Source organism: Schistocerca cancellata, chromosome 1 (assembly GCF_023864275.1).
Source record: "Schistocerca cancellata isolate TAMUIC-IGC-003103 chromosome 1, iqSchCanc2.1, whole genome shotgun sequence".
Classification (NCBI taxonomy): Eukaryota; Metazoa; Arthropoda; class Insecta; order Orthoptera; family Acrididae; genus Schistocerca; species Schistocerca cancellata.
In genome coordinates this window covers 312939321-312966620 of record NC_064626.1, presented here as the reverse complement: position 1 = coordinate 312966620, position 27300 = coordinate 312939321, and the positions used below count along the sequence as shown (strand labels likewise).

Genomic DNA, 27300 nt, shown 5'->3' with positions numbered 1-27300 from the left:
ATTCGTGCCGGGGTCCGTCGCTCCTTCCCGCCCGGAAAGCCGTGCGTTAGACCGCACGGCTAACCGGGCGGGCTAACAACCTGTTAGTAGTTTGCAGTCTCCTCCTGTTCTCGTCATTAATCAATATATCCGAATTGGCAGTCGAAATCTGTGCAGTAAGAGGAGAAGAACCAGACGCCATCACGGTCCAGAGAGCAATAGACTATTAGGTGGGATCCTAATCTAGTGGAAGGGAGGACGGTGACCGGCAGAACTCTCTTACTTCTTTCATTTCAACCCCTCTGAAGCGAAGGACAATCGAGGTGCAAAGCGACGCACGCAGCGGTTCGCGCCGTGTTCACGGTGCCCCGGCTGATCTGCTTCTGCGCCCATGTGAACGCCGGGTGCCTCCCCAGTCGGTTGACCCGTCTGAGTTGGGAGCTGCTGGCAGCGGCCCGCAGTCCAGCACGAGCCGCCGAGCCGAGCCGACCACGCAGCGTCTCGCAGCTCCGCGCCACTTGTTGACAAGTGAGTAAGCGGCCGCTTTTCCGGTGCTGCTGTTACGCTACCACGCAGCGGTCGCCTCATCAAGGCCGTGTCCAGCGTTGGTGGGGCTCAAGCGAGTGGTAGCGGGGTTAGCTAGGTTCTCCGAAGATGGCAACAGGACGAAGGCATCGTCTCGTACAGGAGCATACCTCACTACGTGGCAAGGGGAAAACATTTCCTTTAGAAATGTCTCTGACAGTGTCTTATGACCTGCAGTCCTAATAATATTCCGTTCTAATCGAAAAGAAGAGAACCAGTTTCGGTATCGGTTCGGGAACCATCACTACATTTTTATGACCCATGTACGTGCACTAAAATGGCCTATGATGCAGGTAGAGTTTAACATTCGTACGCCGCTCCGTCTGTCTTGGTTTCGAATGTGCTGTACTCCACTATACAGGCTGGTTCTAATTAAACTTTCGCTACAGCAGCCAGTGTAAACGCGAAACTACGTACTATGACGATACTCAACTGTATTGGTATTATGTTCAGACGGTGCACTAGAATTTGCGTTGTTAGCAGTGTTAGTGTCCTGATTTGCCGTCAGGCGCCGCTTCTGGTATGACGATGTTAGAGAGCCTGTATAGGGTGAGAGTGGCCATAGGTGAAGTTGCCCGTGATTGGTTGATTAGTTTTGGCAGAAAAATGGCGTGAAACGTCTCTCGCGCTTCCTATGTTCGACGTGCATTTATGTTGAATTCAAGTTCAAAGGACTTTTGGAAACGATAAAGGTATTTGAATTATTGAGAGACTTGTTATGCGTTGTGCATGCATGTACGATTTAATGGTATATCGTTTTTAGAACGTAATTAGCGTTCGATCTTAAATACGAGTTCAAATAATGAAGCGTTTTGTGATGAAGTCGGTAGGCCTACATGTTTGAAGTAAACACGTTACTAATTGTACAGTATTGTTTTTGACATATGTAGTTCGTTCTGCAGACGTTCGTAAACGATGCCAGGTTGTGCTGCATTTGGTTGTTCCAATAGAGGCGAAGGTGGATTTCGCATGTTAGCATTTCCACGCAATGAAGAAAGACGAAAGCAGTGGGCAGTCGCAGTCAACAGGGCTGACATAAATCAAACAGTAGCCTTGTGGAAACCAACCAAGTACTCTTATCTATGCGAAGTAGGTCGTTTTTGCTTTTTACTACATATATAACAACTTGCAATATACATAGTTAAATTTGAAAACAGACCTGTAAATTGGCTGTGTGAAAATTAATATAACACATTATTCTTAAAAACAAAGGCAATTAACGAATGATTGCACCATATTGTCTTGTGCTTTTGATTCGGGGAGTGTTTAGTCCACTACTGGCCATTCAAAAGTCCCGCTCGCAGTTTGGCAGAAAAATGGCCGCCGTATCGTCCGGTTGGCCACTCTCTCCCTATACAGGCTCTCTAGAGACGATGTAAGACTGTGAAACACAAGCGTCAGTGTACATTGCATTTGCAAGCAGCCAGCATGGGACTGTACAGGATGAGCTTTGAAAGCTGTTTCCTTTTCCAAAACAACAGTTGTAGTATATACGATTTCAGCCTTTCTCGAAGTATTCCACTGATGAATTCTTCTCGGGTTATCAGCCGAGTGGTGGCGTCGTCTTGTCGCAACGTTTCAACGAATTTCGTACCCATCATCTTCGCCAGAAGTTGTAGTGGTGCCGCTCTTGGCGAGTATCGATGCATTAAACCAGTGCGGAGAGATTCTCTTCCTGCCCTGGGGTTGGACAACATAATTCGGAAGTTCGAAATAAATGGAGATTTGGAAATTGCTTCTGGGAGAGGCTGACGGTCAGTTGCCCCAAAAATTATTGAAGAAGATAATGTTGCGATGTCTGAGAATGCTGGACGCAATGTGCGATCTTCTCGCAGTGTACGAACTGTGTAAAGTCAGCTGAATATTCCACGGTTCGACTTTCGAAAAGTGCTGCGAACAGTAATATTGTGAAATGGTATCTCTAGTACTATTCCAGGCTGTCGTGGATGCAGATAGTCGTCACATCGAGCAACGTCTCTAATTTCTAAGGTAAACATGGTACGCTATTAACAAATGTTACCCTCTCATGTGAATATTAAAACGTCTTTCTTTGAATGGTTTATTGATCACTTCTCTTCCCCATGTGTCTACAAATGATTCCATAAAGTTCCGTTGTCCTACAGTTACTCGTTTCTCGTGGGGGCCCTCTCAAGTACCAAAATTTTAGTAATAACCTCCGTATAGATGCGTGTGATTTCTCAAGTACATCTGACGATGAAACGTGTATACCGAAATCGAAAGAGTATATTTCATGAATAACGTACAGTCTGAGGTAATCGCAAAATACAATACGTTGCGGCTGTTTGTTACTAAGGTGTCAATTATACCAAAGTAAAGAAAGCCTTCGTGATCCTGAAGTTGATAAACTGTTATAAAAATTTGGTTTTATTATGTTATGTCCAACATACCGTAGAATAATGTAAGTCATGTGTCAGTTTGGCCGGCAGAATAATTTTGCTGACCCATTAATTTAACTAAGTCACAGTATAGGGAGCACATTGTGCTCATGTGAGAGCGATCTAGACGGTTGTAAAACAATAAACTGGTTGCCAAGATCGCAGGAATTCTTTTTATTCCATGATTACCGGTTTCGGCAAAACTAAAGCTGCCATCATCTGATCATAGGACACACGCAGGTTACGTCAAGGCAAACAATAGTGATATCACCATAGTTTGCTTCGATGTTGTAACCATAGTTTGCCTTGGTGTTGTAACCTGTATGTGTCCTAAGATCCGATGATGGCGGCTTTAGTTTCGCCAAAACCGGTAATAATAGAATAAAAAGAATTCCTGCGATCTTGGCTCCCAGTTTATTGTTTTATAAGTCACGCTGTGTGTGTGTGTGTGTGTGTGTGAGAGAGAGAGAGAGAGAGAGAGAGAGAGAGAGAGAGAGAGAGACAGAGAGTGGATCTAGAAAATAAAAGGCAGATTAGGGATTAGTGTCCTGACGATGACGAAGTCATTAGAGACGAAAAACAAGCAGGACGGCAGTCTTGTGAGGGTTTACCACTGCGCCACATTGCTCTGTTCTCAAGTTTGAGTGACTCACGTAAATTCAGCGCCATTAAAAGCTTGCTAACCGGCCCTGAAGAAAACTTCTGCAAGGACTATCGAAACGTTGGTAGTATAGTTATGTTTAGACGCGGCGTAATACATAAAATAATTTTATTCAGATAAAATTCTGTGTTTACACGATTTATCGCCAACTGAAACGCATCTTAAGTTTCTAAGCTTATTTATAGTAATGTGTTCGTGAGGATCAACAGCTGAAATAATTCAGGAACATAATGACTGATGTTAAAAACAGTCACTGTCGGAACATTTTGACACATTTATTAATATGATCGGATTCCAGATTTTCAATCTCGATGAGATGTTCCCATTGCTACAATAAATGAAAGATCCAGTAAGTACATATAGTACTAAACCTGCAAACTGCCAATCACAAGACGTAGAAGCTCACGTGCTTCGTTATGCTGGATAGCGAAAAATTAGGCAAAGTGACACAGTGGAGCTTCACGTGCCGTTTTTGTGTTTTTGTATATTTTGTGCTGTTGTTTTTGTTCATTTGTGTATTACATCACACTGAACTACGATGTAATATGCAGTGTATGTGTGAAAGCCTGGTCCGATACAAAGGAGAGCCTGGTTGGCCCTAATCAGATCTAGTTAAATAAATAATAGAAAGGATGAGAAAATTCCAGTGGCATCGAAGTCATTAGACGCGTGTGCTGTATCTACGAATCAAGAAAAAATCGAGGATAAGTAAGGATGATAAATTAGTATGGTCTGCTCAGTACTAGCCCAATGCCTTCGCCATTGCTTCGATTCAGTTAAAACTACGCTCGGCAAGCATACTGCGCCCCTTGTTCCAAGGTACTACACCGTCGTGAACAGTTCATACTGGTGTGTAATAACCCGTCACGGACTTGAATAGGAGTACTACATGTGCCGGTACTGAATGGTCGTTCTGAGTCCATACGAAGACGGAACTAAATAATTTAGAAATGATTATTTTGTAATGTGTGTGATTTCAAAACGCAATTGAAGTTATGACATTTAAACGTCGATAATGTTTCGGAATGGTCAAGTAGCCACAAGGCAACATTTGAAGTTAACGAATCACCTTGCGGTAGACTGCCACTTTTTTCGGTTTAGCTTCGTTGTTGTAGTAATGTTCTTAAGATAAAGAAAGATCAGTTTAAGAGTAATAAAAGTGATGCATGTCTTCAAGGTCAAGCTTCCGATCAGGCCACAAAATATACATCAGATAGCAAAGCCGGCCGGAGTGGCCGAGTGGTTCTAGGCGCTTCAGTCTGGAACCGCGCGACCGCTACGTTCGCAGGTTCGAATCCTGCCGGCATGGATGTTTGTGATGTCCTTAGGTTAGTTATGTTTAGGTAGTTCTAAGTTCTAGGCGACTGATTACCTCAGCTGTTAAGTCTCATAGTGCTCAGATCCATTTTTTTCAGATAGCAAAACTTTGCTTAGTTTTTCGATTGCAGTTTTAGCTGAGACCTTCAAGAAGAATCCCCCTCTGTTCCAATCAGTTGCAATCAACTTTTCGTAGCGCACTTCTATTCTGTTTCAAGTTTTGTTTCGATCTCGTTTCTTTCACGTCAGTATACATTGCACTAAACCTGTCAGATTTAACAAACATTGTGTGTGTATACTATAATGAAGATCTGTTTCAAGATGAATTTAACTTGCGAGAAAGAGTTAATATATATCGAAACGTTATTAATTTACAATGTTAATAATTCAAATGAATAAGATGTCGTTTATCAGAAGCAGAAGAATGAGGGAGAGGGATGATTTTAGAAACTGAACGTATATTAATCACAAAGATCTCCAATCATCACAGCAGAATTTTAATACTTTACATTCTTAGCTCAAACGGCTGTGAGCACTATGGGACTCTTCTGAGGTCATTAGTCCCCTAGAACTTAGAACTAATTAAATCTAACTAACCTAAAGACATCACACACATTCATGCCCGAGGCAGGATTCGAACCTGCGACCGTAGCGGTCTCGCGGTTCCAGACTGTAGCGCCTAGAACCGCACGGCCACTCCGGGCGGCTACATTCTTGATAATAAAAGGTTTTCAGTATCTGACCATTATTAAATCTCCATCCATTCATTACTTTTTTTATTGTAATCTTTTATGGATCGTTGCTAACACATTTATATTAGAAACGATTGGCTACTTAATGAACAGTTTCGTACATGCGCGCCGGGAATGCGGCAGTAATGGTAGTCAAGAGGAGGGAGGCAGAGTGATGCGTTAAGTGGCTCTACGTCAAGTACCAGAATAACGTAAATAAAGTCATCTGGACAGTGAAGCTCCGGCAGTCAAACCAGCAACACAGCAGACCTCACTACACACTGCCTCGAAATAAAAGGGAACGCCGTGGGAAATCTTATATTTAGCTTATACTTCTCTCCTCTTCCGCAACACTCATTTTCGTACACTCCTTCGCAAAAGTGACTTAATAAATTTTACATGATGTGCCTTTCTCCTGAAAGAGATAAACACATGGAGCTCTTTCACTGTACATTTGTGAATCGACCGTGCTTTGTTCAAATGGCTCTGAGCACTATCGGACTTAACTTCTGAGGTCATCAGTGCCCTAGAACGTAAAACTACGTAAACCTAACTAAGGACATCACACACATCCATGCCCGAGGCAGGATTCGAACCTGCGACCGTAGCGGTCGCGCGGTTCCACACTGTACCGCCTAGAGCCGCTCGGCCACTCCCGCCGGCCGTCCTTTGTAATGTTTGTCGTGAAACGAAGCTACGAAGCACGATTTGAAAATTAACATTCGCCAACCTTGTGAAAACAGTGAACGGATACAAGCTGAGGGCAATCTACCTCAATTTTTTGTGAACGGTCGTAATTCGCAAGTTAATGGTGGCTTAACATTTCATCTTCTGTATGCTATCCCTTTACACAGAAAGAGAGAATTGTCTGTTTCAAACACCATTTCTGTGCCCCGTTCATAGAGGATTCCTGTACATTTGTTTCTACAGGCACTCACTCCTCAACGATACTACGCACCATGCGAAATTTTTGTTAACTTAATGTTGCCGGAAATGCATGGCTCGCTAGTTTCTCTTTATGTTGCCTTTGTGCTGGCCGGTGTGGCCGTGCGGTTCTAGGCGCTTCAGTCTGGAACCGCGTGGTTCGATCCTGCCTCGGGCATGGATGTGTGTGATGTCCTTAGGTTGGTTAGGTTTAAGTAGTTCTATGTTCTAGGGGACTGATGACCATAGATGTTAAGTCCCATAGTGCTGAGAGCCATTTGAACCATTTTTGTTGCCTTTGACAGTGTCTCTTTATTTCCGATACTTTGCATTAAATTGAGCTATGAACTATTTACGCGGAAGCTAATCTCAGCTTCACACATAGAGGAAATTATTGGGAGGAGCAGGCGATAACGTAAGCTTTGGTTGGATGTGCGGAAAGAGGACAAAGGGAGGAAGCCTTCGGCAGGAGCGGAGGGGACCACAGTAGCCTGTGCTGGCAGTGGCAGCACCCAGTGTACGTTTGTGTTTCTGTATGCTTTGTGTCAGGAGCCAGTTCGTAACCTTGCCCTTTAGAACAAGTGACCCATCTATGTTGGCGATAACAGTTTAGTAACGCCTGTGCTCTCAGACTTCATTTCTAGAGACTACTTACTGCCTCTCGTCATAACAAGTTAATACAAATCCTTCCTTCATTCTAGTGTTCTTCATGTATTTTACCAATGCTATTGCTTTCCCTATTTAAAAAAGCTAAAGATCTGTTTCCTTCTCAATCAAGGTGAAACAACTATGTTGCCAATGAGGTCAACACGTATGAGCTATTGACAGGGCGAAAGAAAGCGTATGCAAACAACCTGTTTCGTGCTACCAGTACCTTCTTCTGGTTCTTCATGTAATAAACAACTCATTTCAGATATGGAGATTCAGTGGATTTTTTTTTTGTGGTAAAAACGCAGCAAAAATTATGGTTTAACATTCCGTCGACCATGAGATCATCACAGACGGAGAATATGTTCATACTAGAGAAGAGTGAAAAAGGAAATCAGTCATTTTTTCTATTGAATTTTTCTAGCTATCGCGTAATGCTGTGAATTTGTAGTATTTTCCCTCTACTCCGTAAGTTCTATATAAAATTTTCGATAACAATACGTAAAAGGAAAAATACTTACAGATATGAGTGTGTAATGTGAAGTGAATATAAACGAATCGTTGCATATCAATTCTGATTGAAAGTACAAGTGATTGATGAAATATGAAACCAAATCACCATGGGCCGTGTAATCATCACAGAGTGTTTTCCATTTGCTGTTATATTATTTAAGTAGCTGTTACCCGCTACATCACTTGCGTACCAGTAGTTTTGTTACGATGAGCGGTGGTGTGTAAGCTAGTAATTCTATGAGATGTCTGCGTATATAGAGACACGTACGTATAAAAATGTACGCAGTACCGGGATGTAGGTACATAGTGAATGAATCTTACTTTGCTGCATGTCGCATCTGAAAGCATGCATTATATTTCATAATTATATTTTAAAAAAGTCTCGATTCTTTACATTCGCTCTGAAGTAGAGTTTTTAGGGGTTCTGGCTCACCACTACTGGATCTGAGATAATGCCACCGGAGCGATAGATACCATCCACTACTTCCTTCTATTTTAATACCTTATGGTGACTCTATGACGATTAATTAATGATTAACATAGTGTGTTCATAGATCATAATCATAATCAAATGCAGCTTCACCGAAAGCCGCTCACGTTCTGCACGTAAAGATACGACTCTCCGTGTGTCGTACTGCCTTTAAATGTCGCCCTCGTTGTGGGTCTTCGAGCGTGTTGCAAGCAGTGGGAGGCGCGTGAGCTCAGCGTCTGGAATGAGGCTCGCTCGGGACTGTTCTAGAGCCTCTGTATCTCTTAAGGCTACCCGACGTTCTGCATCCAATTTCCGGCGGACACGAGATTGCTCTGACGTTTGTTGGATTCAAGTAACTTTGGCGACCTTAGCTGTCTTAAATCTATGTGCTAAATCAGGCTTACGTTTGCGAGGCGTATAGTAATAGTTTTCAGTGTGGCTCTCCGCTTACTGTCTGATTTTATTGTTGAATCTCCACCAAAGCTCTCTAGCTATGCCAGCTGGTGTAGGAACTTAATATCAGAAACCAAGCCCACAATAACATTGGATATACAATGTCGGGGAATAATCTACAGACACTAAGAGTCACCGACCATCGTAACAGCGTCAACTGTCTGCCACGCTCGTATGTCGTATGTAAAGTGTTAACAATACTCATAAAGGTACAACTTCCTAAAATAGCCTATGATCTTCCTCAGGGTTCAAGCTGTTCAAATTCAAATGGCTGTGAGCACTATGAGACTTAACTTCTGAGGCCATCAGTCCCCCAAAACTTAGAACTACTTAAACCTAACTAACTTAAGGACATCACACACATCCATGCCCGAGGCAGGATTAGAACCTGCGACCATTGCGGTCGCGCGGTTCCAGACTGTAGCGTCTAGAACCGCTCGGCCACTCCGGCCGGCAAAGCTGTCTCCATACCAAATACCATCGAAATCGGTAAAGCGATAGACTCATGACATATAACAGAGTGAGCTAGTTTCGCAAATTAGTAAAACTGGAATTAGTATGGAAATACTGATTAAACACGTTGAGAATTGAATAAGCATTGTATTAATTACGTTGAGTCATATCAGTCAATAAAAGCATTTTCTCAATATGATAAATTCAAAAGTGGAAGAATAAATACCTTTTTCAAAGGGTAAATACTTTTTCCTTAATTTGCTTAATATTCTTCAAATCAATAAACATCTTGTATTATACAATTTACAAAGTAACCTATCTTCTTCATCAGAGATCAACCTTCCTCATGCCAAACTTCATTGATATCGGTTCTGTGGTTCAGTGGTGAAAAAATAACCGACATTACTTTCGCATTTATATTATTAGTATGGAAGTATGGATTGGTATCAACTAAACACGTTGAAGATTATGTACACATTCTATTCTAGCTGTTACCCACGGCGTAGTTTGCTTATCAGTAAAATGAAACTAAATGCGTATATCACTGTATTGCCCGGGAGGCCTTGATTCAGAAGTTCCAGAGTTTATTACAAGTCTTCTTATTTGACAGCACTCCGGTGACTTACACGTCCATTACGACGAAATGATGATGAAGACAAAGCACATATCCAAAGCGAGAGAAACAAAAAACCAATTCCGACCTCGGTGGGAACTGAATCCGGGAATACGTGGTGACGGCCGCTGTGACCGAGTGGTTCTAGGCGCTTCAGTTCAGACCCGCGCTGCTGCTACGATCGCAGGTTCGAATCCTGTCTCGGGCATGGATGTGTGACGTCCTCAGGTTAGTTAGGTTTAATCAGTTCTAAGTCTAGGGGACTGATGACCTCCCATTGTGCTTAGAGCCATTTGAACCATTTTTTAATCCGTGGTCGTGAAACAGCAACGCTAACTGCGTGATCACGTGCTTTTCACGCACATTCGACGCATGAAAGAAATTTTAAGGGAATATGGCGCTCAGTGCCTAAAAAGTGACTGTCTGTGAATAATAGCAAAAGGGAAGTATGGATTACACACGTAGAGTATTATATAAACATTGTATTCATTACGCTGTGTCGTGTTGAAACAATAAAAGCATTTTCACAAGTATGATAAAGTTCAGAAGGCAAAGAGCAAATAACTTTTTCAAAGAGTAATTATTGTTGCAAGTTTGACATTATACTCTTTAAATCAAAAAATATGTCAAACTGCACACTTTCTAAAGTATATCCTCGGCAGCCAAGCTATCCCCATGCCAAATTTTATCAAAATCGATTTAGCGGTTTAGTCGTGAAAGCATAACAGAATTACTTTCGCATTTATCGTATTAGTAGTAGAAGTAGTTGGTTTGTTCTCTTACTAACGCCGGTGTGCACGGCATCGTCTAGTTAGACACTTTAGAAGCAGATCAGGTGATTATGTAGGATCCAGTACTTTGAAGAGAATCTAGAAGCAAGTAAAATGTATGTTACAAATACTGGTCGATACACTACAAAATCAATAGGCATTAAAAAGTGGGAGAGAGGAACAAAGTGTTCGGAAAACAGCTACCAGGAGAATTACTATGACCGCGGTGAGGTGTTGCCTGCCACGAATCAGAAAAATGGGAACAGCATGTTAGCTAACCGAAACAACAAGAAAAAAGCTATACAGTTAATGCTAAATACGACATTATTGCACGTTAATACGATAACAAGTCCTACACGCTGCAGAATACCTTGCTATTAAAAGAAAAAGTCTGATCAAGAAATTATAAATATGAGAAAGACATGTTTCGACGAAAGAGTTCTAGGCATAATGAAAAAACAAATAGACTAATGAATTTCTAAGAAAATAAAACCATGAACTTAATACACATGAAGAAAATAGTACATAAACCATTGATAGGAGTGTGAATTTTTTTATGGCCACAATGCACGTGTGAGTCCTAAAAGGTTAAGCAATCAACTCTTCCGTTCGTTTCTCAACAAGACAAGCAGAGAGAGATAGAGCAGATTAATTGTAAAAAGGAGAAAGATCACTGGAGGATATCCATAAACACATTCCGCTCAAGAAGAAACTCCAAAGACATATTGGTTTCCAGTAAATTCCAAAACTAAAAACTGACAAAACATGGACTAAATCGAGGAAAGAAAAGCCAGGGCAATGTATGCGGGAATAATGAGTTAATGTTAACACCCAGGCGCAATAAAAGGGGAAGCGAGAGGTAGGCGGTTGGTTGGGGCTGTTTCGCGGTCCGGGCGGCTTCCCCCGTGGGAGGTTAGAGTCCGCCCTTGGGCATGGGTGTGTCTGTTTGTTCGTAACATAAGTTAGTTTAAGTTGGTTTAAGTAGTGTGTAAGTCTAGGGACCGATGACGTCAGCAATTTGGTCTCTTAGGAACACACACACACGCACGCATGCGCGTGCGCGCTACCCTTTCTCCTCCGTAGCTTTAAGCTTCTGCTTAAAATTCAGAATAAATAAATCTGCCATATTATTCCTTAATAGTAAAATATTGACAGAATTAACAGTACTCTATGTAGAGAGTGATAAATGTTCTGTCGATCATCTTATACACTCCTGGAAATTGAAATAAGAACACCGTGAATTCATTGTCCCAGGAAGGGGAAACTTTATTGACACATTCCTGGGGTCAGATACATCACATGATCACACTGACAGAACCACAGGCACATAGACACAGGCAACAGAGCATGCACAATGTCGGCACTAGTACAGTGTATATCCACCTTTCGCAGCAATGCAGGCTGCTATTCTCCCATGGAGACGATCGTAGAGATGCTGCATGTAGTCCTGTGGAACGGCTTGCCATGGCATTTCCACCTGGCGCCTCAGTTGGACCAGCGTTCGTGCTGGACGTCCAGACCGCGTGAGACGACGCTTCATCCAGTCCCAAACATGCTCAATGGGGGACAGATCCGGAGATCTTGCTGGCCAGGGTAGTTGACTTACACCTTCTAGAGCACGTTGGGTGGCACGGGATACATGCGGACGTGCATTGTCCTGTTGGAACAGCAAGTTCCCTTGCCGGTCTAGGAATGGTAGAACGATGGGTTCGATGACGGTTTGGATGTACCGTGCACTATTCAGTGTCCCCTCGACGATCACCAGTGGTGTACGGCCAGTGTAGGAGATCGCTCCCCACACCATGATGCCCGGTGTTGGCCCTGTGTGCCTCGGTCGTATGCAGTCCTGATTGTGGCGCTCACCTGCACGGCGCCAAACACGCATACGACCATCATTGGCACCAAGGCAGAAGCGACTCTCATCGCTGAAGACGACACGTCTCCATTCGTCCTTCCATTCATGCCTGTCGCGACACCACTGGAGGCGGGCTGCACGATGTTGGGGCGTGAGCGGAAGATGGCTTAACGGTGTGCGGGACCGTAGCCCAGCTTCATGGAGACGGTTGCGAATGGTCCTCGCCGATACCCCAGGAGCAACAGTGTCCCTAATTTGCTGGGAAGTGGCGGTGCGGTCCCCTACGGCACTGCGTAGGATCCTACGGTCTTGGCGTGCATCCGTGCGTCGCTGCGGTCCGGTCCCATGTCGACGGGCACGTGCACCTTCCGCCGACCACTGGCGACAACATCGATGTACTGTGGAGACCTCACGCCCCACGTGTTGAGCAATTCGGCGGTACGTCCACCCGGCCTCCCGCATGCCCACTATCCGCCCTCGCTCAAACTCCGTCAACTGCACATACGGTTCACGTCCACACTGTCGCGGCATGCTACCAGTGTTGAAGACTGCGATGGAGCTCCGTATGCCACGGCAAACTGGCTGACACTGACGGCGGCGGTGCACAAATGCTGCGCAGCTAGCGCCATTCGACGGCCAACACCGCGGTTCCTGGTGTGTCCGCTGTGCCGTGCGTGTGATCATTGCTTGTACAGCCGTCTCGCACTGTCCGGAGCAAGTATGGTGGGTCTGACACACCGGTGTCAATGTGTTCTTTTTTCCATTTCCAGGAGTGTATTTCATGAGGAGGAGCAGAGGAGAGCTGTGCTTACATTTTTAATGTGCCCTCCTAAAAGTGCTGGTTTGATCCTTTCGGCTTCCTGCAACTTCTGACGAAATCAGTGGAAAAGAAAATCGCGCTGGTCGATATTCTCTCGGCTTGCTGTCCCTGTGTCACAGTGAACTACTCAGTGGCTTCCGGATGGATTCGGGACCGCTGTGGGTCGCTGATGCTCGGATCTTATTGCTAGCGTATTGTTCCTCTAAATAACAGCGAATTTGTACTTGTTACAGTCGAGGTATTATTGCAGGCACCGGCTACTCTGTAGAAATACTGTCGGCAGGAAATCGTGACGTCCACGTCCGGATGATGCTTATTTATGCTGGTGTATGTGCCTCACTATATGGTACATGTTCAGGACCAGCTCAAAACCAAAATCATACTGTGAAACGCTAATGTGCAGGCTGTGTAATATCTTGTTGCTAAAATGTTTGACATAATTGTGTCGGCAATAAACCTCTGTGTAAGTTTACTGTTTTGGATGTTTATACTCTAAAAGCCGGGCGGTCGATAGAAAGTAATCTCAAATCAAATTTTATCTCAAAATAGCATCAAGTAGAAGTACCCTTCGCCATAATCATACAAAACAGATGTTCGGTAGTAATTTTAGGCTTGATTTTCTTCATCGAGATATGTGGTGATATTTCTGATAAGTAAAACATTAAGAGAAATGATACTGTCGATCATACCATACCGACCTTGGGTATAAGGATATTTACATAACAGTAACGCTTCTCGTTCATCGTTTTTCATTTATCGTTCTCTGTGGCCATCCATCTGGTATGATGATCTGCGGCAGGGCGTCTTAATGAGACCATCTCCCCGTCACTTTTTTTAGCTGCATCTTGAACGGAGAAACGAATAAGTGACATTTTACAAGTTTTTGCCCATAATATGCTTTTTTCGTGACAAATCCATCATGTCTGTACTTATATACGGGGTGTAACGAGTATAAGTGCTGATACTTTTATATATAGTCCGCAGCTTGTTGTCTCGCGGTAGCGTTCTCGCTTCCCGAACACGGGGTCTTGGGTTCGATTCCTGGCGGGTCAGTGATTTTCACCTGGCTCGAGATGACTGGGTGTTGTTGTGTCATCTTCATCATCATCATTCATCCCCATTACGGTCGGAGGAAGGCAATGGAAAACAACCTCCGCTAGGACCTAGCCTAGTAGGGTGTTGCGGATAACCCTGGTCGTCCCCTACCCTCTGTCACGAGTATGGAACATCATCATCACCACCTTAATATGTTTAGTTTTTCTTCCAACAAAGACGTTACGTAATTTACTACCTGATGTTTTCTCCACAGTCGTAACTGCATTACTAACTGGACTACATCTGTTAGTTCAGGATAGTTGTTTTGCGTCCAGGTAAGCATTAATGGCATGCTCTTGCCAGATGTACTTGGGGCTACTAATCATAAAAAAAATCTTGCCCCTAATAGCTACACTTCTGAGTCTTCAAAAGACGTAAATACTGGTGACACGTTGTTTAGTACACTGTCCTGAGTTACCAATAAAATATCTGCACATATACCCCTGCATTTCAACCAGTTCTAAACAGTACCTGATCCACTATTCTCCAGTGCATGTGTCTTACATAGCACTAAAGATATTCGAAATAATAGACGCAACATATATGTTTAAGGTAAGGACGACGAATCGACCCCTTCAGTGCAGATGCAAATTACGCTTGAGCTCTTAAAGGAGTCAGCGTTATCCCACGTGTAATGAGGATACCGGGAAAGGGCACTACATCGGTAGTGTGTGGATATGTTGAGAATTTGAGACTGACAAGAGGCGTGCTAGTGTGGTTCATGCAGTTGCGATGACCACTGGGTCCGGATGGCGCAGTGATCAGCACATCTGTCCTCTTAGCGGGAGACCTACGTTCTCAAATCCGGCTTCGGCACCAATTTCAGTTCGAAATAGCCCACGGGTGAACTTCAGACGCCAGTCTCTGACGGGCACAATATTTCGGCAAACGACCACGTTGACTTCATCAGGTGTACTGATTAACTGACAGATGGGGAGCTGGCGCCAGGTTTTTATCTCCTCCCCCTCTCCCTCCCGATTGGCCGCCCTATCGGCCATCAGCGCCCAACATCCCTACCCCCCTTTCTCCCACCGGCGCAGTGTTCCTTCAAAAAACTAAACGTTCAAACGTTTGTAAAATCTTATGGGACTTAACTGCTAAGGTCATCAGTTCCTAAGCTTACACACTATTTAACCTAAAGTATCCTACGGACAAACACACACACCCATGCCCGAGGGAGGATTCGAACCTCCGCCGGGACCAGCCGCACAGTTTATGACTGCAGCGCCTGAGACCGAGTGTTACTTCCTAGGTTCTCCAAAGAAAGCTTGCTGGCGGTACTTCTCCTGTTCCCCCACGTGTCCCCAACGTCAGTTGGACACTGACATCCGGCTGTTCGCCCGAGAAATATTTCCACATGAAGTACGCTGGAATAAGCTAAGGATCTCCCCATTGATTTAAATCAATGGCTAGTAGTAGCTAATGCCAGTCATTTCTTTGTGTCTTAGCTAACGATTTTTCTGTCTCGTTCCTGTAAGAAACAAGGATATTATGAAAGTCTTCTTTCCATGCACTTCCCGCCTCAAAGCTGTACATCACTCAACATATGGAAGGCAGGCAGACTGGTTGATTTAAGAAGATTACGATTGTACTAAAAGAAATTCTTGGATTCTCTTGTTGATCTGTGTCCAGTCTCACTGGTAAATGCCCCAAGGTACATCACTTCTGTGATACGATCGAAGGATTGTCTCCTTGTTGTACAAGTAGGTGCGCGATCTCTGTTAAGGCTCATAAAGTCTGCTTTGTGTCCTATACGAAAGTGGCAGTCAAGTGTGCTACAACCCCCATGCTTTCGCTTAATCCTATCAGTTCTTCCCTGAATCTAGATGGTGAGGCCAGTGAATAATGCACGTTAATTACATTGGTTTTTAGGAATTGAAGTCCGTTCGACTTCGTAAATATTTCCTCTGATGTGACTAGGAAAAACACTAGCCACAAATCATCTCCTTGCTCAAACGCGTTCTTATGCCGAGGGTACCAGCAATTTTGTTCTCGCTTCTGGCGAAACTATATTATTTTGCACCTCTCTATCAAGTTTATAATATATTTCAACAGGTCCATAGAATTTAGTGCTGACCATTTTGTCACCTTTCTTATCAATCGAGCAGATGATCCCCGGTTCCAATAAGAATTATTTCGTCAAATTGTGCTTTTCCCCTGAAAAATGCGTTCGCCGCCGTCAGTTCTCTTCTTCTTTTGTTCTTTTTGTTGACGTTTCAACGTAATCTTCTCTAAATATCTTGGGACCGTATTGCACCTCTTAATGACGGTGTTCTCTACACCCGTTATTGAGTCGTTTTCTTCCATTTATATTTTGAGTTCTCTCCGCATCCTGTTCCCGTAGTATGTTAAAGTCCTTCACATGTTACACACAGTGTGATACTACTTTTCTATATTGCTTCTAACTCAGTCGTTTTTTACACCTTTGAGTAGAAAATCTCCTTTTCCATACTCTCTAGTATGTACTGTGTTCATATCTTGTTTTTATTTCGATTTCGACTTCATCTGTCTAGCTAATCGTCTTACCATCTAGTGTTTAGTTATTCTACGTCCGTATTGGTGTTCCGTTCAATATTAGTGTTACTAACGATCATTCCTTTCTCTGTACATTACCCGATAAATCTGTGGCCACTGCCATTTTTTCGTCCCGGGAAAACTGTTTCTTCCATCGGTTTAATGCCATATAGTCACTCTTTCAACCTTGATGCTCACTTTAATTTTGAGGGCTTCACCATCGCCTTTAGTTCCACATAGAAGTCATACTTTTCTTCTGGAAGACTTCCTTCGATAATCACATGACCATTCAAGACAGTCACTATGCTTTCCATCGTACATATGATTAATACCAATTATTGTGAGGTATTAAAGCCGTACTGCACCACGCAGCGAAACCAATGACAGCTCCCATAAAGTCCTGCCGAGTTTTAAACTACAATGTCGCCTGTTTCATCCTAGCAAAGTTACTGCAAAACGACAAGATACAATGTATACCTTTCGAATTCATAAACAAAATTGACTGCATCCCCAGGTTTGTAAACAAAATTGACTGCATCCCCAGGTTTGTAATAACTGCTAATTTCCATGGTCCAAAACGCACACGTACCTCTGGCACACGTCGCGTATTTTATACACCGTCAAGCTGTGCTGCACGAAGTCTGCCGTACAGGTTATCGCCGATCATTGGCCGTATGCGGGTAGTCCCTTCAAACCCGACCACTAACAGTTATTTGATAAAAGGACTGATAACGAAGTACCATGTTTTATTCTCGCGGTTTCCAGTCACTTACTGCGAGAGCTAGCGTGTAAACAAAGAGACATATTAGCTCATTACCAATTCTGTCAATAAAATTGCTAGTGGCTGGATTTAAACTGGCAACCCGCAGCACGCGAGACAGCCACGCCAGCTACTACGCTCCTCTGCCTCTGCACAGCTCCTGCCACTACACCGTAATGCAGAACGTTACAAGCGGTTTTTTACCGCTACTGAATATTTCTGCTTCAAGATGAATTGCTTTAACACTGTCAAGTATTTTAGCCTCCGTCTTTCTACTTGTTGGTCATCGGGGATGACTCGTTTGACTCTTACCACCATGGCTGGCATTCCACTGTGGATATTTGCGCGTACATTGTCGTTAATTACCAGGATCCTCCCGAGAAGAAATGATGTAGTTGCTGCTTCTGCTAAAAAGGGAACGTGTTACCAGGAATTCCTAATCCTAAGAATTCTTAAAATACTTTAATTTCATGTTCCCAGCTTACAGTTTTACGTAAGTAATCAACATACTTGCCCTCTCTCACTGATTTACTGAACTAGTGATATGTTTACGTGTCCGACACGCTTTTTGATTGTATCTCTAAAGGGCGAAAATAGGCTAAGGAGAAAGAAAAAAAAAACAAATTCACACCTCCATTGTGTCCAATGATTTTCGTACTCGGAGAAAACTTTAGCAATGCTGTTTACCTTCCATTTTGTGTATCGAAACTTCCCAATTGCTAGTCTGAAAAATTGAGTGAGCACATCTCCACATTGAGCAAGATGTCGTGCTCAGGAATATGGTAAGATGTTAGTATTACAGGCTCTGAGCACTATGGGACTTAACTGCTGAGGTCATCAGTCCCCTAGAACTTAGAACTACTTAAACCTAACTAACCTAAGGACATCACACACATCCATGCCCGAGGCAGGATTCGAACCTGCGACCGTAGCGGTCTCGCAGTTCCAGACTGTAGCGCCTAGAACCGCACGGCCATGACGGCCGGCTTAATATCACTGGTTGCATAGGTTTGGGAGTAAGTCTTTCAAAAAAAAAAAAAAAAAAAAAAAAAAGAAAAAAAAAAAATTTGAAAAGCGTTACGTGAAATTATACATATTTTACTGTTGTTATAATTAATATTTACTTGTGTTTCATTTTTTACCGAACCGCTTGCAATGTGTTTTCTAAGCAATCCTTCACTGTACAAAATGCATTGCTTAACGAGTACTTCCTAACTTTCTTTTTAAATAAGTTCCTGTTAGTAATCTTTATAATCTCCTTGGGCAGTTTATTGTACACTTTTATTCCGTGGCAAAAAATATTGTTTAGAATTCTATGTTTGTTATTTTCTAATAAATATAAGTTCAGTCTAGCTCTCATTCCATGGTCATGGATAAAGCTCTTTGCGCGTATCAGCCTTATTTGTTATGAGCGCAACTTATTGATGAATATACCTTCATTGTACAGTTACAGTTGCAGTGTTTTGAACAGATGTTTACAGTCAGCTCATGGTTGTTCTTATGATCCTTTGTATGAGAACAGTGTTAAACCTGGGGTACATTTGGCATGGTTATGTCTACGCATTTCATTATCGTGCTTACATTATTACATTGTAGTTTTTGAATAATTCTTTAATTATTTGAAAGCATTTACATAGATTAAGAACACCACTGGACTCACTACCACACATTGTAGCATCCTTTTCTTTGAATTCTCCGAACGCAATTTATTTCTACTCTGTGACACACCTCAAGGTAGCCCAATCTATAAAGATATTGTTCATGCAGTCGGAAATACTGGCAACGTTTCAGAAAACAGAAAGCCAAACAGAGAATCAGTTAACAAATATTACTCAGAATAATGGATCTGTGTCGTATTGTATGGCAGTTTATAAACGATACTCGTTCGTAAGAGGGGTTGCAAGTTTATACACTTAACAATCAAAATAGGTTTAGCTATTCAAGAAATTATGTGGCATTTGACTGCAAGAAAATTATTGTTGACACTAACATGCTCAGTTTCTCTCTGTGTCACTACTAAGGCGAATATAAACAACGGATTCAATAATCTGACCAAAAGTGTCTGGAGATCTATTGCCATGCGGTGTATCCACCGTTCGCCTTTATGGGAGATTGAATTTTCTGGGAATCCTTTCACTGAGGGGTTCGGATGTCCGTGGAGGAATGGCAGCTCATCCTTCTCAAGAGCCTAAATCGGAGAAGGCAGTGATGTAAGACGCTCTGTCTGGAGTGAATGTGTTCCACTGAGTTCGGGTTGGGACTCAGGGAAGCCCAGTCTATTTTACAAATGTAATTTTGCACAGATCATTGTCTCACATATGCTGCTTAATGACAGGCTACATTGTAATGCTGGCATAATCGTCGTCTCCGAGCGTTTCCTCTACCGTCCACTGTACACTATGCTATAAAATGTGTTCATATCCTTGGGCATTTAACGTTTTCTGAAACGAAATAATGGGAGCAAGCGGTAGACCACGAAAAATTGACACATACTGTAACATCACGTTCTCCATACTTCACTGCTGGCACTACAGGAATAGCATTCGTTATGAATAGTACTGTAGACAGAGACTTAATTACAGTGAACAATATCAGAATCGATAGCAAACCAACACTGACAACAAAAGTTCGGGTATACATGCCGACGACTCCGGAAGGAGAAGATAAACTATATGAGGACACTGAAACCGTAATCCAGATTGTAGAGGGAGATGAAAATCTAAGAGTCATGGGGGCTGAAAAGCAGTATAGGGGAGGCAGCAGAAGAAAAGGTTACAGGAGAATATGGAATTGGGACAAGGAATGGGAGAGGAGAATAATTGAGCTCTGTGATAAATTTCGGCTAGTAATAGGGAATACTCTGTACAAAAATCACAAGAGGGGGTGGTATACTTGGGAAAAGCTGGGTGATACGGGAAGATTTCTATTAGATTACATAATGGTCAGACAGAGACTCAGAAATCTGATACTGGATTTTAAGGTGTACAGAGGAGCAGAAATAGATTGAGATGATAATGTAGTACTGATAAAGAGTAGGCAAAGAAGTGGGATGCGGAAATGCTAAGGAATGACGAGTTACCCTTGAAGTTCTCTAAGGCTGTTGATACAGCAGTAAAGAATGGTTCAGTAATCAGTACAGCTGAAGAGGAATGGACATCTCTAAAAAGGGATATTACAGAATTTGGGAAACAAAACATAGATACAAAGAAGATAACTGCGAAGAAACCATCAGAAATAGAATAAATATTACGATTGATCGATGAAAGAAGGAAGAACAAAAATTCTGAAATATAGAAATACACGTCACTTAGGGCATGAATAACGTGAAGAAATCGAAAAAGAAACGATTGTCAGAAGGACTGACTCAGCATACAGAAAAGTAAAATAAATAAATAAATAAAATAAAAGCAAGGAAGTTATCATTTAGAGTGCAGTCTGAATTACAGTGTTGAACTGCAGAGGAGAGAGCGGATAGGTCGAAAGGGTACAATGATGGCCTCTGAGAGGAGGAAAGACTTGTCTGATGATGTAACACTCCATTGGAATTAACGGTCAGTATCAGTGAAATTCTCCGAAAGCCATGTAATTAAGATGTTATTTTGACGACAACCAATCAACTAGTGAAGCACTTGTGAAAACGGTCTGAATTCACGAAATCCGGGGATATATGACACTGTATGGCATTATCTTTTATTTTGAGAGATGCATGTGGTGCCTGACGATGGCATAGTGGAATGCCTAAACTGGTTGTCGTAAAAATAAAATAGTATAGTATCTTATTTACACGGCGGTTGGAGAATTTCATTGATACTGACAATTACTCAACCAGTTGATTTCCCTTGTCCATGAAGGACCAACAGGGACTCCATCGGAATCTCTAAAATCATTGAGGGAAATTTCAACAAAACGATTATTCACGCTGCTGTGTAGAATGTATGAGATTGGGAATATGACACTGGGCTTTCAGAAAAACATCATCCACAAAATTTCGAAGATGTAAAGAGCCGACAAGTGCGAGAAGAGAATAACCGCACATTCAGGTTAACAATGATGCATCCAAGTTGCTGACTAGAATAATATACAGGAGAATGGAAAGCAAAACTGAAGATCTGTTAAATGGCGGTCCGATTGGGTTTAAGAAAGGTAAAAGAACAAGAGAGGCCGTTCTGACGTTGCGGTTGAAAATGAAAGCAAGATGGAAGAAAAATTAAGACACGTCTATAGGATTTGTCCACCTGGGAAAAGCGTTAGGCAATGCAAAATAGTGCAAGATGTTCGATATCCTGAGGAAAATAGGGGTAATCTATAGGGAATGACAGGAAATACAGCCGGCCGGGGTGGCCGAGCGGTTGTAGGTGCTACAGTCTGGAACCGCGCGGCCGCTACGGTCGCAGGTTCGAATCCTGCCTCGGGCATGGATGTGTTTGATGTCCTTAGGTTAGTTAGGTTTAAGTAGTTCTAAGTTCTAGGGGACTGATGACCTCAGAAAATAAGTCCCATAGTGCTCAGAGCCATTTGAACCAGGAAATACTCATTATGTACAAAAACCGAGAGGGAACAGTAAGAATGGAACACCAAGAAGGATATGGACGGATTACAAAGAATGTAAGACAGGGATGTAGTGTTTCACCTCTGCTGAAGAAACAGTGAGGGAAGTAAAAGAAAGTTTCAAGAGGTGCATTAAAATTCTAGGTGAAAGTGTATCAGTTTTAAGATTCGTTGGTGCTATTGCTATCCTTAGTGAAAATGAAGAACAATTGTACTACCTGCTGAATGGAATGAAAAGTTTGATGCGTACATAATATGGATTGAGAGTAAATCGAAGAAAAGCGCAAGTAATGAGAAGTAGCAGAAATGGGAACAGCGAGAAACTTAACATCATGATTGGTGTTCATGAATTAGATAAAGTTAAAGAATCCCGCTACCTGGGCAGCAAAGTAACCCAAGATGGGCAGATAAAGGAGGATATAAAAATCTCACTAGCAGTGGCATAAAGTACTTTCTGGGCCAAGAGAGGTCTATTACTTTCAAACATTGGTCTTAATTTGAGGAAGAAATTAGGATAATGTACCTTTGGATCACAGCTTTGTAAGGCAATCAGACATGGACTATGAGAAAACCGAACAGAAGAAAACAGAACCATATGAGGTGTGGTGCTATGGCAAGTAACGTTCTCCAACATTCACAAAACACGAACCCTTTCACGGGATGATCAGAGGATGTTGCGTGATTCATCACATTAAATCAGTTGTTTCCAGTCATCCACCGTCCAGTGGTGTATCTCTCTATACACCATCTCAAACATTGCTTGGCACTGACTACAGAAGTGTGTGCTTGCGAGGAGCTGCTCCACCATTATATCCCATGCTAATTATAACTCTCTATGCACAGCAATTCTGCTATGTGGACTGCTAGAACACTTTGGAATCCACGAGTGAATCTTTCCAACGATGTCACGCGATTTTTTACAATCACCCACCGCATTTGCTCGACTGTTTCTGTCCGTCTAATAAGGTCTCATCCGTCTTGCTTCAGTTGTAGCTGTTACTTCATGTTTCTATTTCACACTCAGCTTTAGGAATTTGAAATGTCCCTAATGGATTTCTTGCTCAGGTGATATTCAGTGACTAGCTCACTACTGAAGCCACTGAATTCTCCTGATAGATCCAGTTTTTTGTTACTCCTTCTCTACTGAAAACACAGTAGTTGCCACCTCCTTTTATACCGTCGGGTCTACTTTCTGGGACGACCAGTGGTCAAATCCGAATTGAATGGGAAACAGTGCCAAGAAATATTGTTTCACATTCTAATCAAATTATTACTGAGTATATGTTCTTCATTCTATTGCAAGAGATGATAAGAGAAAAGCAGAGTTGATCAGCTGGGGCGTTTTATGTTTCAGACGGGACACGATGCTGCCTCAGCTGAACCACTGCTGCTGCGGCTGCTCCCTGCAGACGGGATCCATCCTGATCGGCGCCTACCAGCTGGTGAGCGGCGGGCCACCCAGTGGCCGTGCACAGCCCCAGAAGCTGACCATACAACAAAGCTCTGGAGGGTCACTGCTACACTGCTGGTGTCGTTGGGTTGCAGTTCACTCACAGAAAAGTGTCTGATGCTCTGTGTAGTACAAAGAGATATTAATTTTTAATTTCCCTCTAACGTGAATTGATTTTGATGCAAGGAATCTCAATACTTTCCAGAAACAACCCTTATTTGAGTAACGTTTTTCCTGACGACTACTTTTAAAAAATACACTCCTGGAAATTGAAATAAGAACACCGTGAATTCATTGTCCCAGGAAGAGGAAACTTTATTGACACATTCCTGGGGTCAGATACATCACATGATCACACTGACAGAACCACAGGCACATAGACACAGGCAACAGAGCATGCACAATGTCGGCACTAGTACAGTGTATATCCACCTTTCGCAGCAATGCAGGCTGCTATTCTCCCATGGAGGCGATCGTAAGGATGCTGGATGTAGTCCTGTGGAACGGCTTGCCATGCCATTTCCACCTGGCGCCTCAGTTGGACCAGCGTTCGTGCTGGACGTGCAGACCGCGTGAGACGACGCTTCATCCAGTCCCAAACATGCTCAATGGGGGACGGATCCGGAGATCTTGCTGGCCAGGGTAGTTGACTTACACCTTCTAGAGCACGTTGGGTGGCACGGGATACATGCGGACGTGCATTGTCCTGTTGGAACAGCAAGTTCCCTTGCCGGTCTAGGAATGGTAGAACGATGGGTTCGATGACGGTTTGGATGTACCGTGCACTATTCAGTGTCCCCTCGACGATCACCAGTGGTGTACGGCCAGTGTAGGAGATAGCTCCCCACACCATGATGCCGGGTGTTGGCCCTGTGTGCCTCGGTCGTATGCAGTCCTGATTGTGGCGCTCACCTGCACGGCGCCAAACACGCATACGACCATCATTGGCACCAAGGCAGAAGCGACTCTCATCGCTGAAGACGACACGTCTCCATTCGTCCCTCCATTCACGCCTGTCGCGACACCACTGGAGGCGGGCTGCACAATGTTGGGGCGTGAGCGGAAGACGGCCTAACGGTGTGCGGGACCGTAGCCCAGCTTCATGGAGACGGTTGCGAATGGTCCTCGCCGATACCCCAGGAACAACAGTGTCCTTAATTTGCTGGGAAGTGGCGGTGCGGTCCCCTACGGCACTGCGTACGATCCTACGGTCTTGGCGTGCATCCGTGCGTCGCTGCGGTCCGGTCCCAGGTCGACGGGCACGTGCACCTTCCGCCGACCACTGGCGACAACATCGATGTACTGTGGAGACCTCACGCCCCACGTGTTGAGCAATTCGGCGGTACGTCCACCCGGCCTCCCGCATGCCCACTATACGCCCTCGCTCAAAGTCCGTCAACTGCACATACGGTTCACGTCCACGCTTCGCGGCATACTACCAGTGTTAAAGACTGCGATGGAGCTCCGTATGCCACGGCAAACTGGCTGACACAGACGGCGGCGGTGCACAAATGCTGCGCAGCTAGCGCCATTCGACGGCCAACACCGCGGTTCCTGGTGTGTCCGCTGTGCCGTGCGTGTGATCATTGCTTGTACAGCCCTCTCGCAGTGTCTCGAGCAAGTATGGTGGGTCTGACACACCGGTGTCAATGTGTTCTTTCTTCCATTTCCAGGAGTGTAGTTTTCAGTTTTCACCTCCCTAACAAGTATAAACGTTTTGAGAACTGCTTAGTTTCTAGAACTGCAATGAAACAAGATCTCTTACTATGGACATGAAGCTTTTACAGAGGCTTTCATAGGTTGAATTTCAATGAATTTGCCTGAAAGTCAGTGTACATTCGATAAATACCATCAAGGTCGTACTCGCCTATTAATAGTAATGCAGAAATGAACCTGCAAGCTCCTGCCCAAAAACTAAGACGAAATAATACCAGCATGCTTTCCTGTTACAGATATACAGTATATTGTGATTATTACTTCCTCCTCAAGAAAGAATTCATGTGATTTCAGATCTTATCTTTTTAGACATTTACTGCGAACTTCCGATAAGAAGAAATATTCAGTTAGAAGTTACAGATGAGCAAGTCGTGCAGTAAGATGCTGGTGTGACTGTGGCTAACGGAACAGGTTTGTTAACGCCAGGGAAAAAGCCAAGGAATGTTATGAAAGGTTGAGGGTAGGATACGACATCATTCATCCAGTTGAGCGAAAGTAGAGAAAAGTATACTTATTCTTTGATGTGGTACCACATCACCTTAACGTTCATTCACGTAAAAATGTTTTTCACAAAGAGCATCTCTTCTTCACCAAATTCATCCTAACTTTCGAGCTGCAGGGGTCCTGCACTCATCAGAAAAGTGAAGTACTTTAGCATCCTCTATTCCTTTAAGCTTTTGAAATTTAAATCAGCATTACATCGTATACTATATTATAACGCACTCAAAATATCCACTTGTGTCTGCATCGTCTTAAGGTCTTATACTTTTGCCTAACCACGACTGTGGGTAGCTTCTGTGTCCCCATGTCTGTCTTTTATAACTAAATTCCTTCCCAGTTCACAGAAAGTATCTACTAACCACCATGGAGATTGTAAAGGTAAAAGTATAGCAACAACAGACTGCACAAAAGACACAAGCATCAGTAAGAGGAAACGTGGAAACGCACATCTCTTAGATATTTCTGCGGTACTGTATGTCTGGTTATTCAGATATTGATGCTTGATTCTTCTTTCTCTATACATCCAACGAATTCTCATTTTGTATCCAATGCCACAGATTTTCTTGTATCCATCACGCTTCACATTTCGTTAGTTCTTAATTTATTCTTCATATATCATTCCTGCTTTTCCTTCATCAGTTTAAGACGTAGTCGTGTATTCCGTCAGAATAGCAATTGCTGTCGGTTTGGTTACAATTCAGAGAAGAACAGCTCCACAACATACAGGCAAGGAAGATGATTTGAGCACAAGCTCCGATTGAGCAAGAGTAGAGACGCAAGTCCATCGCGTTCATTTCGAGGAATCCATCATAGCATATCGATTCAGAGGAACTACGTATAACCCGAATGTTGACTGTCGCTCATGGATTTGAACCATGCTCCGTAGGAATCTAAGCTCGGTGATTTAACACTGTGCCATTCCACTCAGTTGTTGATACTATTCCAGTACTCACTCGTGTAATTAAGGAAAAATGATAGTTAAGAGCGATTCACACTGACAGATTGAAACTCTGAGGCTGAATTCCCACACGCAGATCGAAACTCTGAGATTGAGAAGATTTCAGTTAAGACACTGTCTAACAGATCAGGAGTTTATTTGTTGTAAATGGTCATGGAAGCTAACATATAAGGTGTTTCTAAATTACCATTACACATTTTGATGTCATCTATTTATAACCAACTGTCTCATGTCCGGAAACGAACCGTTCACTGTTGTGAGTGAACACTCGGGTTACTTTGTGGAAAATTTGTTGACGGTCACAGGAAACCAATTGGATTTCCTAAACATTCCTAGTATTTCCTTCTGCTGCATTGTTTCTTCTGCGACCTCATTCAGTTTCTCATTTGCGAAACCCCAGTGGAGTTAGAAGAAACTTTGGTGCCGCATATAACGACAGTGGCAGATTTTGAAGCAAAACCTCTATGCAGATAGTTTCTTCGTATCAAAATAGCTGTCTTCGCATCGAGACGTCGACGCAATGTGGCAAGAGTTGTACTTAGCATCATATGCTATAGGTGTGGTGTTG

The 27300-nt window shown here is 43.1% G+C and overlaps 1 protein-coding gene across 1 annotated transcript in view; it reads left to right on the top strand.

The window, feature by feature from the left end:
* The first annotated feature begins 385 nt into the window (after positions 1-385).
* The window catches only part of LOC126172867 (lysosomal-associated transmembrane protein 4B-like), an 86256-nt gene continuing 59341 nt past the window's right edge, over positions 386-27300 (top strand). The window contains exons 1-2 of the mRNA XM_049920912.1: positions 386-507; positions 23462-23549. Of these exons, the coding sequence (XP_049776869.1) occupies positions 23472-23549 (78 nt within the window). The 5' untranslated portion in view covers positions 386-507; positions 23462-23471. The remainder of the gene's footprint in view (positions 508-23461; positions 23550-27300) is intronic.